We start from the raw sequence: 16,203 nt of genomic DNA on the forward strand, positions 1-16,203 counted from the left end.
CACTGAGAATGACAATCGTATTAATCATGCTTTTCTCGTATGCCAACTAGACAATGTAGGTTTAGTCATTTGACCAGCTTGACCCTTGGCTAGTAACTCATTTCCCGGCCCTTGAAACAACCTGCTTGCCTCTATGGTCTGCCCAGTCAAAGCAAAAAAACTACTAGCTGGACTGTCTGATAAATGTCCAGATGTTGCTGCATCAAACTCCAAGCTTGTCCTGGAGGAGGACGGCGGGCCCCACTCCCACCCCACAGGCCCAGTCCACTGGAGATCTTGTATACCCCTTGGTTCTGTGCCAGGTCCTGATTTCAGAACCACTGTAGCCTTTCCTGGAAATTCTCTGCGCTCTACCTTTGCTAACTTTTAACCTTTCTTTGAACTTTGACCCAGTTTTCTCAGAGTCATTGGTGCTATGTTTCAATTTAACTAACTTTTCTGAGTACTTTTCGGTGCCAGGACCTGAGCCAGGAGCAGACGCAATTCCTGTCTCCAAGACCAGAAAGCTTCTAGACCCATGAAGGATATGAACTCCAGGGCCAGCCCCGGGGCTTGGTGGTTAAGTGCGCGCGCTCCACTGCTGGCGGCCTGAGTTCGGATCCCGGGCGCGCACCGACGCACCGCTTCTCTGGCCATGCTGAGGCCGCGTCCCACATACAGCAACTAGATGGATGTGCAGCTATGACATACAACTATCTACTGGGGCTTTGGGGGGAAAAAATAAATAAATAAAATCTTAAAAAAAAAAAAAAGGATATGAACTCCACCCAACTCTGGGTTTCCACTGGAATGTAGGCTCTATGAGGGCACAGTGTATCCCCTAGGGGCTGGGACAAACAGGTGCTACTTAATTGTTGAATTGATGAACGAGACATGGATGAGAACAAGAAGACGGCGTGGGCTAAATGCCCTGAGAAAGACCCAAAGTACGATGAGAAGCTGGAAGAAGAAAAGGTTCGTTGTGACTCAGAAAATCTGAAAAGCCTCCGTGGAGGTGGTGATGTTGGAAGGATGAACAGGATTTCTCCAAGCAGGAAAGAATTAAAGGACTTTCTGGGTATAGAAGACAGCAAAATTACAGATCATGAAAATCCGTGCATATGTGTGGATTAGGATGGAGTTTAATGATTGTAACAATGAAGGAAGAAAATTTCCTGATCAAAGAAGAAAGTTTTTTGATCATGCTTTTTGGGCCCTGCTGGTCTCTGAGGGAAGGAATGGCCTTTTCATGGCTGACTGGCCCCAGGGTGTCATTAGACCGGAGCTGTAATGCCTTACTCCTTGGCTGCACTGGTGGGTTAATGGAGGGATTCCAGGCACAGGGTTGGAATGAGCTAGTTAGAACTATAATAAACCATTTAAGCCAAGGTTAATTCCTCTTCTGCTCAAATTTTTGGAATGTCTTGCAGTGGCAATGAAGTAGACAGTATATGCTCCAACAAAAAATTCCAGTAAAAACACACCAAATTAACCTGTGCTAAGTGACCTTTACCTACTTTATAGTCTCGAAGTCTAACCTCTACCAAAGCAGACATCGTGTTCTAGCAGTTAACATTTTCAAATTGCTTGCAGGTCCAAGGGTCAAAAGGGTTTGGGGAGGAGGCAGAGGGACCAGTGGTGGGAGCTGAGGCTGGTTTCAGCCTCTGCAAGGAGCACGACCTTGGGCCCCAGGCAGGATCGGGGAGACCAGTGGAATGCAGTGGCAAGGAGGATTCTACTGGCAGCCAGACTTTTCAGCAGCAGCCAGAGTGTCAGTCCCAGACCCACAGGCCCACAGAGCTGCTCGTGTGGACGGGTCTCTGCCATGCCTGGACTACCTTCTTAATAAGCTTGCTTTCGACCTCAGGAGGACAGAAAGGTTCTAGGCAAATTCGAACACCCGGGTATGTGAGTCATGCTCTGTGTCTATGCTCAAAGACCCCAGAGGAGGACCAGGCTGTCTCCTGTGGGCCCAGGGTTGGGCCAGCCTCGGGGGCCTGCCTCACCTTGTGGAGAACCTGGCCACCCCCTCGAAAAGCGCACGTCGCAACTGAGGCTGCGTTTCTTCAGCCAGGAGAGCTGGCAGTACCGTTTATGAGCCCATACCACAGATCTGAGATACGTGGCAGTTCCAGAACAGAACATCAGCATATTCAGCTGGGAAAGAGGTTAGACGCTGCATCGGACTGCAGGCTGCACTTTTTTTATGACACTGCCCCATCTACTGGTGCCAGGCAGAAGTGCCACTTGGTGGGGTGGTTTCTCACAAAACTGGATAAGCCAGTGGTTGAATCAACACACAGCCAAGTCACAGCTGGAAAGAAACCCAGCCTCTAAGCTGACATCTGAGTCAGCCTTTTAGCCCACAGAAAGCTTTCCAGCCGGCTTTCCCCTCACCTTATTTCTTGCATAATGCTCCTCCCTCTTGGCCCCTCTCCCCCAGCATCCCACTGAATGAACGTTGGCTTCTGACATGACAAATGATGAATCTGGAATCTTCAAAATCATCCAACAAATATTTGTTGAGAGTCTCCTGTGGATGTGACGTAGTTGCTGAGGATATTGCACTAAAGAAGACAGACAGGTCTTTGCCCTCCTGGGATCTATATCAGGAGGCAGACAATAAACAAACAAATAACTAGTAAAATATCAGATAGCGATATGTCTCTGAAGACAAAAGAGCAGTGTTAGGAGTGGAAGGTGGCTGGTTTCAACAGCGTGGTCAGGGAAGGTGTCTCTGGGCAGAGACCTCAATGAGATGGAGCCAGCCAGGCAAAGATATATGGGGAGAACATTCTAGCCTGTGCTGACCAGTATGGTAGTCACTAGCCACACGTAGCCATTGAGCACTTGAAATGAAGTTGGTCTGAATTGAGATGTGATGCAAGTGTGAAATACACACTGGATTTTGAAGACTTAGTAAGACAAAAAGAATGTAAAAGATCTCAATAATTTGATAGTAATTATATATTGAATTATAATATTTTGGCTATGTTGAGTTAACTAGAATATATTACTAAAATTAATTTTGCCTGTTTCCTTTTATTTCTTTAATGTGGGTATTAGAACATTTACAACTATATATACGGATAGCATTGTGCTAGCAGAGGGCACAGCTAACGTGAAGGCCCCCAGGTGGGATGAGCTCAGCAGGTTCAAGGAGTCTCAAACTTTAGAAATCCCAGTGCGTGATCACAGCCTCTTATTCTTCTAGCCGTCTTCACTCCTGACCCCATCATATCAGTTCTTTAACCTCTTCAAGACCTCCAGGATCTACATCAGCATCCCTTACAGAGTGGACTCGTCCACTGGCTGCAGCAGAATTCCCTGGGCCATCTCCTGGGCCCCACCCCTAAATCAGAATCTCTGCTTCAACTCCTCTGAGATTGAACACGTACTAAATTCTGGGGAGCCCTGCCCTAGCCCACTTGATTTCTCCCACTATCGACTCCTTCCTAGCCTTTTATCCTTTCTCTCTTCCCCATCCACTGCCTTCCAGATGAGCATCGGCTCCACAATTTCTGTGCACCGCATCTACCCAGCAGAGCCCCAGCCCTGAACTACTACCGCAGTCCATATGCTCTGCTTCTGGAGCTGGCCTGCTGAGTAGAATCCCTCAGCTGTTCAGGCAATGCCTCGACACATCCTGACCTCTGCTATGGCAGGCAGAATAATGACCCCCCCACACACACAAAGAGATCTCTGTCCTAATCCCCAGAACCTGTGAACTGTTACATTACATGGCAAAGGGGAAGGAAGACTGCAGATGGGATTAAGGTTGCTAACCAGCTGGCCTTAAAATAAGGAGAGTATTCTGAATGATCCAGATGGGCTCAATATAATCACGAGGGTCCTTAAAAATGGAAACAGGAACCTCAGAAACATTACGCTAAGTGAAAGAAGCCAGACACAGAAGGTCACATATTGCATGAGTCCCCTATATGAACTATCCAGAATGGGTGAACCCATAATGACAGAACACAGATTGGTGGTTGCCAGGGGTGGGAGGGATGGAGGAATGGGGAGCAACTGCTTAATGGATATGGAATTTCCTTTTGGGGTGATGAAAATATTTTGGAACTAGATAGAGGTGGTAGTTGCACAACATTGTGAATGTCCTAAATGCCACTTAATTGTTCACTTTAAAATGGTTAATTTTATGTTATATGAATCTCACCTTGATTTTTTTTAAAAAGTGGAAGAAGGAGGCAGAAGAGAGGGTCAGAGTGATGTGATAGGAGGGGGACTCAGCCCTCCCTTGCTGGTTTTGAAGCTGGAGAAAGGGCCCACAGGCCAAAGAATGCAGGCAGCCTCTAGAAGCTGGAAAAGGCAAGGATAAATTCTCCCCTAGAGTTTCCAGAAAGGAGGCCCTGCTGACACCTTGATTTTTAGGCCAGTGAGACCTGTGTTGGACTTCTAATCTGCAGAATTGTAAATTTATGTTGATTTAAGTTTATGGTAATTTGTTACAGCAGCAATACACCTCCCATCCAGCCGTCTATTCCTTCTGCCACTCCCCTCAGTGAGTACCCTGAATCCTCACCACTTTCCAAAGCCACCTGCTCCCCATCAGAGCCAAGTAGAGGACCTGGTGCTTCCTAAAAAAACTGAGACAGTTAGAGCAACATTAACTGTGTGCCAACCCCAACTAACCCACTTGGCCACATCCACACTCATTCCCACCTCTGCTCTCTAGGCCCCAAGGTCTCTCTTTACCTGCCGCCCTCAAATCCACCCATCACACTGTTACCAAACCACAGATCAGACTTTGCACCTCTTCCCACTATAACCATTCAGTGGCTTCCACCAACCACAGGTTACAGTCCCAGCTCCTCAGTATAACACATGAGAATTTTCATGTCTGGTACCTGCCCACCTCTGCAGCCTCATCTGTCACCTCTTTTGGCCTCGTAATTTCTGCTCCAGCAATGGAGAAGAGCCTGTGCTTCTCCCCATGCTCATGAGACTGTTTCTTGTCTTCCTGCCATTGTGTATGTAGTTCTGTCTAACTGGGATGACCTCCTCCTGCCACTTCCTCTGGCTGATCCCTACCCATTTGCAAAGAGCCAGCTCAGGTACCATCCTCTCCAGAAAAATGTCCTGGGCCTCCCCAACTACTTCTGCACGCTCCCTTGTGTGTATCTCAACCTCTGCGCTTGCCTTCTTGTAACATTCTTGTCTGTACCTCTGCCTCCCTCACTAGACTGTGAGCTCCTTGAGGGCAGCGACTATATTTAATTCATCTTTCTGTCACCAGCTCCTAGCACAGTGCCTGCCACAATTAAGTGGTATTTAGGACAAGTCAGTATACAATAAATGTTTGTGGGACGAACATTAACCCTGTGTTTATTTTTCTCGCAATCAGACTGCCTTAGGCACAGACTGTCAGAACTGGAAGGCCCTTCAAGACAATCTAGTAAACCCCCTCCCAGCTTTACAGATGAGGAAACTGAGGCCCTGAGAATGCATGTACATGGCTATTCAGTTTTTATGTGGCCAGGCCAAGATTAAGACCCATGTGGCCTGAATTTCAATTCAGGGTACCTTCCTTCAGCTAATCGTAAAACCAGAGGCTTTTAAACATATAAATGTGTAGAACACATGTTCTACACTCTCCTCCTCTCTGAAGGGCTGTATTTTGGGGGCTCATGGGTTCATTTGGCAGATTGGACAGGAGCATCCCTCGTCAACCAAATATACTTCTTCCCATGACCCAACTGAGCTGCTGCTCCCTGGGCCCCTTAGTGAAAAGTCCCCTTGTTCCTGGCTCTCACTGCGACCAAATTGGTTCGAGTCAAGCATGACTGTCATGGGATCCACACAGTGAGACTTCGGTCTCCCTAGTGGTTGAGGTCACGCTCAGGTCCATGAGACTCTGGTGGCCCATTGGGTTCCTCTGATCTGCCCAGTGACCTTGGACTTCTCTGGGGTTTTCACTTCAAAAACAATGAGAGTTGTAGCAGTTCCTATTTCTCAGGAACTGAGAAAGATGGACCAATGAAATTAAATGTGTATGGTAAATACTTGATTTTCAAATTGAGAATAGGGAGAATACTAGCCAACTTGTGTTTTAGTTTGCCTCTTGTTTTTGAATTTCTCTCTGGGCATGTGGGCCTGGCACATATTTAGCTAGGCTATGCAAATAAGCTGGCAAAGTAACAGCTATTCAATCACAAATGTTAACTCCACTGGCCTCTCCCCTCTAGGTGCTGAGGAGATGCACATGGGGAGATTATAATCTAGTATTCAGTGATTCAGAGAGGACTCTAGGAGGTACATTTGGGAGGCTGTAGGGGATGAAACACAGGTGCGAACAAGTTTGATCCGAGATAGTGAAGACTGAGCTTAACACAAAGCACTCTGGGGGCTCAGAGGGAAAAATAACTTATAGCCAAACAGCGAAGAGACCAGGGCTCTCATCAGGAGGGGGTGGGCTTCATGCTTCACTGAAGGAAGGGCAGGTGGCTGCGGACAGAGACAGGAGCGAGAAGTCCGGAGGGAGGAAACGGCTCCTGTGGACGGTGCTTAGTGTTAAATACCAACGAGTGAGGCAAAAGAAGGGAACGCGAGCGTATTAAGCACCTACTCCATGTCAGATACCACGCTGAGTGCTTCAGATCCATCCAGATGTTTCATCCCCATGAGAGCGTTGTGAGGTCCATGATATTCTCTGCATTTTACAAAGGGAGAGGGCTGAGGTTTGGAAGAGTTAAGAGACTGCCCCAAGATCCCCAAAGCCTATGCTCTTTGTGTTTGAGTCAGGTCGGGGCCTGACTCCGGAGGGCCCTCAGCAGCAGGCAGGGGCATCTCCCAAGCTGTAGTGAGTCGCTGGAGGCATCTGAGCAGCGGCAAGCCACCATCAGAGATGCTGCCCCCTCTGGGCCCTCGTCTCCCTCTTTGTGAGCTGAGCAAATTCCCTTCCAGTTCTAAGATCGTAGGAGTCTCTGTTGGTTTCCTAGGGCTGCCACAGCAAATTACTGTAAACAGCATGGCTTAAAACAACAGAAATTTTTTCTCTCACACTTCTGGAGGCCAGAAGAAAGCAGCATCCCTCCTTGCCTCTTCCTAGCTTCTGCAGTTGCCGGCGATCCTAGGCATTCCTTGGCTTGCAGTGATATTGCTCCAATCTCTGCCTCCATCTTCACATGGCGTTTTCTCCATGTCTTCTCTGTGTGTCCAAATTCGTATCTTCTTATAAGGACACCCATCATTGCACTAGAGCCCACTCTAATCCAGTGTGACCTCATCTTCACTTGATTACATGTGCAAAGACCCTATTTCCAAATAAGGTCCCATCCGCGGGTACCTGGGGTGAGGAATGGAACCCATCTTTTTGAAAGACACTGTTCAATTCAAAACGGAGACCATGACAGGAAATCACAGGAGTGAGAGAGGAACGATAAACAAGTCAAATATCTGGAGGTCACCCTGTGGCCCAAGCCCCCGGGAATGTTCTCTCCGTGAACCTCGCTTGCCATGAAGCCCCTCTTTTCACGATCTGCTTGCTTGGAATGTTTACCAATTGGACAATACCCAGGCAGAAATGCAAAGGCATGAGAAAGAGTCAAGAGAAGTGAAACCATGAGCCTTACAAGTGAGCCTTTCTCCTCAGTGCCACCAGAGGCAAGGACCAGATTGGCTTGTCCCCTCTGAAGGTGGAGGGAGGAGAAATCCCTACCCGCACATGGCTAGCTTTAATACTACAACCTTGGATCTTAACATTTCCATTTGTAATAACAGTATTTGTAACTAACGATGACTGAATTTGCTAGACGGTGGTTCACAGTGCCCTCGACTCTCACATGACAAGGAGGACAGGATGCGGTCCTCTCCCTGAGTTACATGGTGAAGGCACTGCCCTGCTATGGCCAGCCTAAGCCTCCTTTCTGAAACCACCATTGCTCCCCTGTTATTTCAGATACTGGGGTGAAGCAAAGAGTAGCATGAAGGGGAAGGGAACCTATCAGGGAAAGGAGCCTGTTAAGCACCTTAGTGGTCCTCTATTCCAACACCAACTTTGAAGCATGAACCTGCTTTAGAACATCCTCATACGTGGTTATCTAGCCTTTGCTTGAATACGCCTGGTGGCAGGAAGCTCACTACCTTTCAAAGCTGTCCATTCCATCTTTGAACACTCTGATTGTAATAAGGTTCAAACAAATTGAACCTAAAATTGTGACTCTGTGGTTTCTACTCATTTGTTCTAGTTTTGCTTGCTTTGTGTCTACTCAGAATAATCTTCTCTTGCTTCCCTATATCAGTCCTTCCCATAAATAGGAATGACACCCATATACCCTGGGAGTCCCCTCTCCTGAGGCTAGTCACACTTCCTTTACCTTTTCCTCATTGCTCACCATCCAGATTGACATGTAACACTTGTTAATGTATTTATTAGAGTGATTTAAGGGAAGGGGTCACATTTAGAGATAAAAAGTAAAATCCCAGTGGTCAGAAGGCCCTCCTGGCAGAGTAAAGTCTAACTTTAGAGGTGGTGTAATTCATGGCTCCACCACTGACCTGAGCTATTTATCATCCTTGGATGAGTCCCTCTTCAGGCTGATCACCAATAAAATGTAAGCTCATGGGGGCAGGGAGTTTGTCCAGTGCTGACTCCCCAGAGCCTAGTGATGAATGAGTGAATGAATGAAAGAATGAATGAGAGAAACCTGGTGCTTTCTATCTGCAGACTTTAGAGTTGGTGATTTTTAATCATACTTCCAACCTCCTTCGTTTTACTTTATTGGGTTTAACTCCTTCGTTTAACTTTATTGGGTCTCAATTTCTACAAACAGAAGTCCAGAAAAATAACAGTGCCCTTTCTCACTTGACTGTCATGAGGAAAAAAATAATCGCAAAGTCATCTGTGAATAAAAGCCCCTAGATATTCCATATATAACTACAAGAGTTAGGAAAAAGTTCATAGGTTCAAATACAGTGTACATAGGATCTGTAGCCTGTGTCACCAAAGCAAGAGATCTTTTACACTTTTCATTGCACTCACAATGACTTGCACAAGCAGGCAATCAATGTTTGATTGAAGTGACTCAAATTAATCATTTATAATAACCACAAATAAAAGGCTTCTGAATTATTGAAACTCACTCATGTGTGAGAATCCACTCGTTTTCAACAGGGATAAATTGAGAATTGCAGATAATCAAAGGGAGTTTCCCTACTGATTCAGTGACTCTGCAGAGACTGCCAGGCTTCTATTTTCACAACCCTCAGCCTTATGCAAACTGCTTTAATGTCCTTGTGGAAAAAGGTGGTGTAGAGAATGGGAGAGAGGGAGGGACAGGGCTGCAAGTTTGCCTTGGAACAATTTTTCTTCCACTGACACATTTTTGGCCAAGGGGTGAAAAGAAAAAACAGAAACCCACCCACTCTCACCCCTCCCTCACCAGACAGATGTGGAGCCCAGAGGCACAAGAGTGTGGAGTTTGAGAGCTGAAAGCTACTCCAAGGTTTGTTCCTGGGTGTGGGTTTCAGGGCTTGTAACTACACATGTTTAGCCACAGTAAATCAAGTATTATGCAACATCACGAATGAGAAACACTCTCTGTGTTGCTATTTGGAAGCTGGATATGAATCAAAATCAATGCAGCCTCCTCCAGGGGTCAGTTGTTCAGAGAACCCTGGCTTCAACAGAAGGGCTCGGCTATGTGGGGAATCGGGAGGATCTGACCAGTCTTCCAGACACAAGCCTGGTGGATGAGCATTTCCACTGTTGTGACAGAGTGATGAGAGAAGTTTGGCTGGATTGTGTTGTTCCCTGAAGTGTGTGGGTGGAACAGCTGGAGGGCAGGGACCTGTGCTGATTCATCTTTGCAACCCCCTCACTTGGGCAGTGGCCAGCACCTTGCCCCACCCTTCACCACCACCATCATCACTACCCCCTCAATCTCACTTTGTGCCTCTGAATCTAGATCCCATGGTCTTGCCTCATCAGCACCCTGAATCCCCCTCCTCCTTGCCCTCCTCAATGAACTAGCCTCATAATCTCTCAACATGGATCAACTATACATCTGGATTCCCACCAGCATCATCAAGTTGTTGGGGGAAAATATTTGTTCAGTTGTGAAAATTGGTACTCCACAAACTACTAGGCAATGATCTTGCAGCATTATCTCATTTGCTACCTCTGCAGGACAGGAATTATTATCCCCATTAACCAGATAAGAAAACTAAGGTCCAGTTCTTTTTCAATGGTACATTTGAGGAACATCTTAAGGAAAATACTAGAATTATTTATGCCTTACTTATTTGTCAGCTAAGAATAGTTACTGCTATTTTAGTCTTACAATGTCAGCGTCTTTTTGACTCCTCACCAGTCTTGATTAAATTATCACTTTATTTGGTCAAGATTTTTTGGAGCCTATGAGAATAATGACAATAGAAACTCAAAGTGCTTGCTTTCTCTAAACCTCTGGAGGTGACAAAATCTGGAAAAGGAAACGAGGGTGAAGTCCCAAGTTCCTGAGTGAGCTATAGGAATGAGACAGCAGGTTTCTCTATATCATCTATTGTTGTTGTTGTCATTAGAACGTAAAATCCATTTAATCTTACTTTATGAGTTAGTTTTATCTTTAATCACTCAGCTCCAGAGAATACTAGGAACTATCTGCTTATTCTCTCCCATGGGTCTTCTCCATATCTTTCTTCTGGAGATTATGTTCAAGTTTTTAAAAAATATACAGTTTCTTCTAAGTTGGGAAATGGGAGAAACCATTTTTTCGCTGATCTGTGAGCGCTGCCTTCCCAAAGCCTCGCCAACTACTACACGGCTTGTCAGCAATCCCTTGGGTGTTTCCCAAAGTTCACTCCAATTCCGTAAGAGTCAGCAGTGAGGTGGCACACGGGGTTTGGCAGGGAGTCCAGAGATGGGTGGGAGATATGGTGCCAGCTCTGCAGGCCCCTAACTTGCTGTGTCTGACTTTGAGCCAGTCCACTTCAGTGCCTTTACCTGCACCAGCAGGAAGTGGATTTCTTTTACTACTCAAAGTGTGGCCTGTGGACCAGACCAGCAGCATCAGCATCACCTGGAAGTTTGTTAGAAATACAGAGTCCCTGGCCCCACCCCAGACCTTATTAATCAGAATCTACATGTTACTGAGATTCCCAGGGAATTCATATGCACATTAAAGTCTGAGAAGCACTAGGTTCTGAAATACACGCTAACAACACTCATTCTCCCCTTTCCCCGAGAACATATAAAACAGTTGATGAGATTTGGGTTTGACCCGGACACCACACATATTCCATCTATGACTTGGGCAAGCTGCTTCCTCTCTGAGCATGACAACGTCAAGGTGGTTCTCAGATTAATGAAATTTCGGTAAAACGCCCAGCACCCCCATAACTCTAATTTGTCTTTGCATATTCCCATTATAGGAAAATTAACATAAAATGAGGAAAAAAATCTCAGGCCACAGAGTGGAGGCGGCTCACTGTTTTCACTTTATTTTAATTACTGGAAAATTTGAATACAATTTTAACTGGAACTTTTAAACCTTAACAAGAAAATTATTTGAAATAAAGCATTTAAGTCAGATCCTGTTGGCTTTCCTTGCAACCCTGCCAAGCTCTGGAAACATTATTCATCCCTCCACTCCGAACTCCCATCCAGGCGGGGACTTTTCTCCCCAGTTCGCAGCTGGGGAAGACTAAGTAAACAGAAAGCTACTTAGTTGCTGGGCTTGGACAGACGCGAGCCCAGGTCTCGGGACGCCAGCCGAAAACTAGCGCCAGGAATATCTTTCACCAGAGGCTCCGCCTCCTCGTGACGAAAACAGCGAGGAGGCAGGGTTAGTACCTCGACTGTGAACGGCCATGTTTTCCACGTCTCCTAGTTCCTCGCCGGACGCTAAAGACCGACGCACAAATCTGGAAGGTACCATTTTTTTAATGCCGTCACTATATCCAAATTTGAGATATTCTTAGAGATATCTATATAAAATTAAGTTTCAAGGCCATTGTTACATTTATGTTCTATAATACTGGCAAGCGTGAGGTATATAAAGGGCCGTTTGGAGCAAGTTATTCCGTTTTCCCGTCAACTCGGGCCTTCACTACTTGAGCTCGCTCTTACGTCACTTCCGGGGGTCGAGGTCTTGAAAACCGGAAAACGCGCCTTCTGCAGAGAAGGTTCGTGGGACGGCGGTGTGGTGATGGGCCGGAGGAAAGTGCTGGGTGCTGGCTCCCTCGGCCGGGCGCTTATCCGCCATCAGACTCAGCGGAGCCGTAGCCACCGTCACACCGACTCCTGGGTAAGACAGACCTTGTCATTTCTCTCCATCTTTCTGTCTAGTTATGAGAGTCTGAATGCCGTGAAGCCAGGGGTCAAAGGTCACGGAGATTTTCCAGAGCAAGTCACGCAAAAGAAGGATGAACATACGTTTGTGCGAAGCCGATAAGCAGGCACGGGGCGCAGAGGTGAGAGGCTTGACATGAGGGCTAGTGTGATGGTGAGGCTAGAGTGAGATCTCGAAGGGGCTCGAATGCCAGGCTAATAGTTTGGTCTTTGCCTTATAAGCCATGGAAACGTTTGGAAGGTTCTGAGCAGGACACAGAAACTACTTCTTTTTGTGTTAATTTATTCAAAGAATTATCTCTGCAAGAGTAGCTTGTTGCTGCCAGAAATACAAAATAACTTAGAGCCGTGCTTCACTCCTGTTAGTGCCTAATGGTTTCACTCAGATGAACGGTTCATTTCCAAAGTGTGGCGGGCCGGACTAATGTTTCCCTGGGTCTAGGGACGATTGTAGTTTTAGGATCCTTGAAAAATGAATGAAGTCGTTTGACTCGTGTTTGTTATTTTGACGTTCATGCCCCCAGGTATTTGAGACTCAGTAAGTTCTCAGTAAAAACCTGTGCTGAAGTCGCAGATGTGTATAATGCTAACTCTCCATGTGCCACTGTCACACCATCTGATTTCCATTCGTATAATATGCAAAGTAGACAGCATACAGGGCTCATCAGTATTCATCAGGTCAAAGTTACTGTGGACATTAGTTACTGGTATTGATTTTGAAGCAACTTGTTATTAGTCTTTAGGAAGTGGTAGCAGGGTTGGATATGAATACTAAAGAACTGGATTCTAATCTGTACTCTGATTTTTGCTGATTTTGTGGCCTTGGGCAAACCACCTAACCTTTTAACCTTCAATTTTTTCCTTTATTTGTACCTGTACTGAGCATGTAGCTAGGATGGTGTTTATCAAACTCGGAGTTGTGTCTGGAAATAAGTAGATCTCAACTAGTGGTTTTTTAACCCAACAGAATAAAATTCAAAACATCAGAGTGTATTACACAGAATAAGATAACTTTGTTTCAGGATTCTTTTGTTTCCATTTTACTGTACTGAATGGCACACAATTACATTGTTATGTGTATCACAGCATTTGGGTCACTATGTGAAATATATTTCTTGCTCTGAGTCTCCATCAAAATATTTTGACTGGGGCTGGCCCGGTGGCGTAGTGGTTGAGTTCACGCGCTCTGCTTCGGTGGCCCAGGGTTTGCGGTTTCAGATCCCGTCTGCACACTGATGCACCACTTGTCAGGCCACGCTGTGGCGGCGTCCCATATAAGGTATAGGAAGGTGGGCACAGATGTTAGCCCAGGGCTGGTCTTCCTCACACACACAAAAAATATATTTTGACTAACTGTAGCTACCAGGACCAGAGATCCTGAGTTCAAATTCTATCTCTAGCACTTATTAGCTGCAACTATGTACAGGCAAGTTATTTTATCCATTTATGCCTGTTTCCTCATCAGTAAAGTAGAGATATCGTAAAATTTACTTTGAAATATTTAAAAATTAAATGAAATAATGAATGGAAAGTGCCTGTCATGAGGTAAGAAAGTGGTCATTTAAATGTTAACTATTATAAGTGTTGACTCTAAAGGGGCTAACACCACCCTCATGACCACAGAATAGTTCCTTGGGAGTTTAGAGTTTGTTTGGATGTCAAGAGCAGAAGAGAACAGCTATATTATTGTTACCCTGTGCTTTCTTCATAGTTGCACACAAGTGAACTCAATGATGGCTATGATTGGGGTCGTCTTAATCTGCAGTCGGTGACTGAACAGAGCTCCCTTGATGATTTCCTTGCAACTGCAGAACTTGCAGGGACAGAGTTTGTAGCTGGTAAGTTGTTTATTGCAGAGTGCGTATGACACTGGTCACATTTCCATCTTTGCTGACTAGATACAAATAAGTCTACTTGGAGTTTTGTGGACCCTGCTATACTCATAAATGAGCTGTGTTTAACCCAAAGGCAGATATCCGAAGCAGTGTCGAAGGGTCCGATTGAACTCAAGATGCAAGGTACAGAACGTTCCACAGTTTTAAAATTCACCTCTAAAAACGCACTTTAGATTATACATCATTGTATCATGTTCAGGAGACTCAGTGTCTCATAGGAAAAGACCAGTCAACATTATGGTGGACAATACCAACATTTTCCAGAAAATGTTTTCTGATACCATTGTTAGAAGCAAAATCCTGGGCCTGCTGCTATTACTTAGGCAATTTGAATTATATCTTAAAGCACTCGTCAACACATTATGGTGAATTTTTGCATACGTGTAATTTGTTTTTAGTCACTGCTCTCCCTTGTTTTTTTGTGTTTTCTAAGCACTTAGAAGAGTACCTGGCACAGAAATAGCATCATAAACTATTGTTTCTGTCTCTTTTATTATAAATGTTATTATGTTGTTTAGAAAATTCATTTACTTGTTCAGAATGCTTTTATTGAGCCCCAGCTACTCTCAGGCATTGTACTGGCTGCTGAGAGTGACTAAGACAAATTTTGTTTCTGCAAAATTTTGTTTTAGGTGCTATGAAAGAAGTCTATAGCAGACAATGGGGTCATAAAAGATGGAGTTAGTATTCGTTTCTGTTCTAAGGAAGACTAGGGCCAGTCACAGAAAGCTTTACCCTGGGGCTGAGTCTCAAAAGATGAGTAGATGTTAGAAGGACAGATGAGATGACAGACAGGGAGAGGACTCAAGCTAAGATGTGAGCAGCACATCTGCTTAAAGTACACAGGGGCAGGATGTGATGAGCAAACGCTGGGGAGGTAGGCAAGGGTCAGATCCTGGCGAGAATAAGGGCTTTAAAGGAGCCTGGAGAGGGGTTTAAGCAAAAATAAAACGTGATTTCAGATTTCATTTTTTTGAATGATCACTGATGGATTTTGAGGCAAATGCCTAATGACCTTTTTGACATCAAAGGGCTGAAAACTGTACCCTCGGATCATACTAACACCACCATTTTGTGAACATGTGTCCTGTGAAAAGCCATGAATTTTGACTACACTTGGGCAGATCATCAATTGCCTCCGTTCTCCTTACCTCCAATCATCTATCTCCACACTTCAGACTGCCCTGCCATTCATCTCATAAATTGTGCCCCAAGCCCTGGATTGGGGAGACAGATCTGAGAGCTTATGACTCCTGTCTCCTTGCAGATCAATCTTGCAATAAAGCTTTTTTTTTTCCTCAAAGCTGATGCCATAATAATTGGCTCTTTATGCACATCAGGCAAGAGAACCCTGACCTTGTGTGGTAATGCTTTGTGGCAGTTAAAAAGAATGAGGTAAATTTCAGGATACGATGTGAAGGATCTCTAATACCTAGGATCAAATGGAAAGACCAACTTGCAGAATAGTGCGTATAGTGTGGTACCATTTGCATTAAAAAAATATTCTGACCAGTCCATGTATATATGTTTATATTAGAAAAAAACTTGGAAGGTTACACTTTTAGTCATTAACCTCAGGGGAGAGATCTGGGATTGCAGAGGTGGGGAGAAGGTTGGAGGTTGGTCAAAGAGAATGTTTGCCTTACTGTATTGTTGAATTTTGTACAAGGAGAGTTTATGTATTGTGTAATTAAAAGTTAATTTTTAAAAACATGAAAGAAAATAGAGATTAATGAGGAAATAGAACAAAGTTTGAGCCTGGAAGGAGATGGGAATAGAATGGGATCAAAAGCAGAGTTGAAGATATTAGCTTTATACAAAAGAAGGAGCACAGCTTCCTCTGAGGCTGAAAGAAGGAAGCTGAAGGTGGGTGCACACGTTGAGAAATGTGTAGATGAGAAGTTGAGAGGGTGCATATCCAATAGCTTCAGTTTTTCTCTTGTTATGGTACAAGGTCATCTGAAAAGAAGTGGGCAGAGGAGGAGTAGGGGGCTCAAGGAGACTAGTTATAGTTTAGGG

At 45.0% G+C, this 16,203-nt stretch overlaps 1 protein-coding gene across 1 annotated transcript in view; it reads left to right on the plus strand.

Moving 5' to 3' along the window:
- Positions 1–12,121: 12,121 nt before the first annotated feature.
- Positions 12,122–16,203, plus strand: part of LSG1 (large 60S subunit nuclear export GTPase 1) — a 30,103-nt gene continuing 26,021 nt past the window's right edge. The window contains exons 1-2 of the mRNA XM_058556089.1: positions 12,122–12,245; positions 14,001–14,127. Coding sequence (XP_058412072.1) covers positions 12,147–12,245; positions 14,001–14,127 — 226 coding nt within the window. The 5' untranslated portion in view covers positions 12,122–12,146. The remainder of the gene's footprint in view (positions 12,246–14,000; positions 14,128–16,203) is intronic.

The sequence above is a fragment of the Diceros bicornis genome, chromosome 15 (assembly GCF_020826845.1).
Source record: "Diceros bicornis minor isolate mBicDic1 chromosome 15, mDicBic1.mat.cur, whole genome shotgun sequence".
In the NCBI taxonomy this organism is placed as follows: Eukaryota; Metazoa; Chordata; class Mammalia; order Perissodactyla; family Rhinocerotidae; genus Diceros; species Diceros bicornis.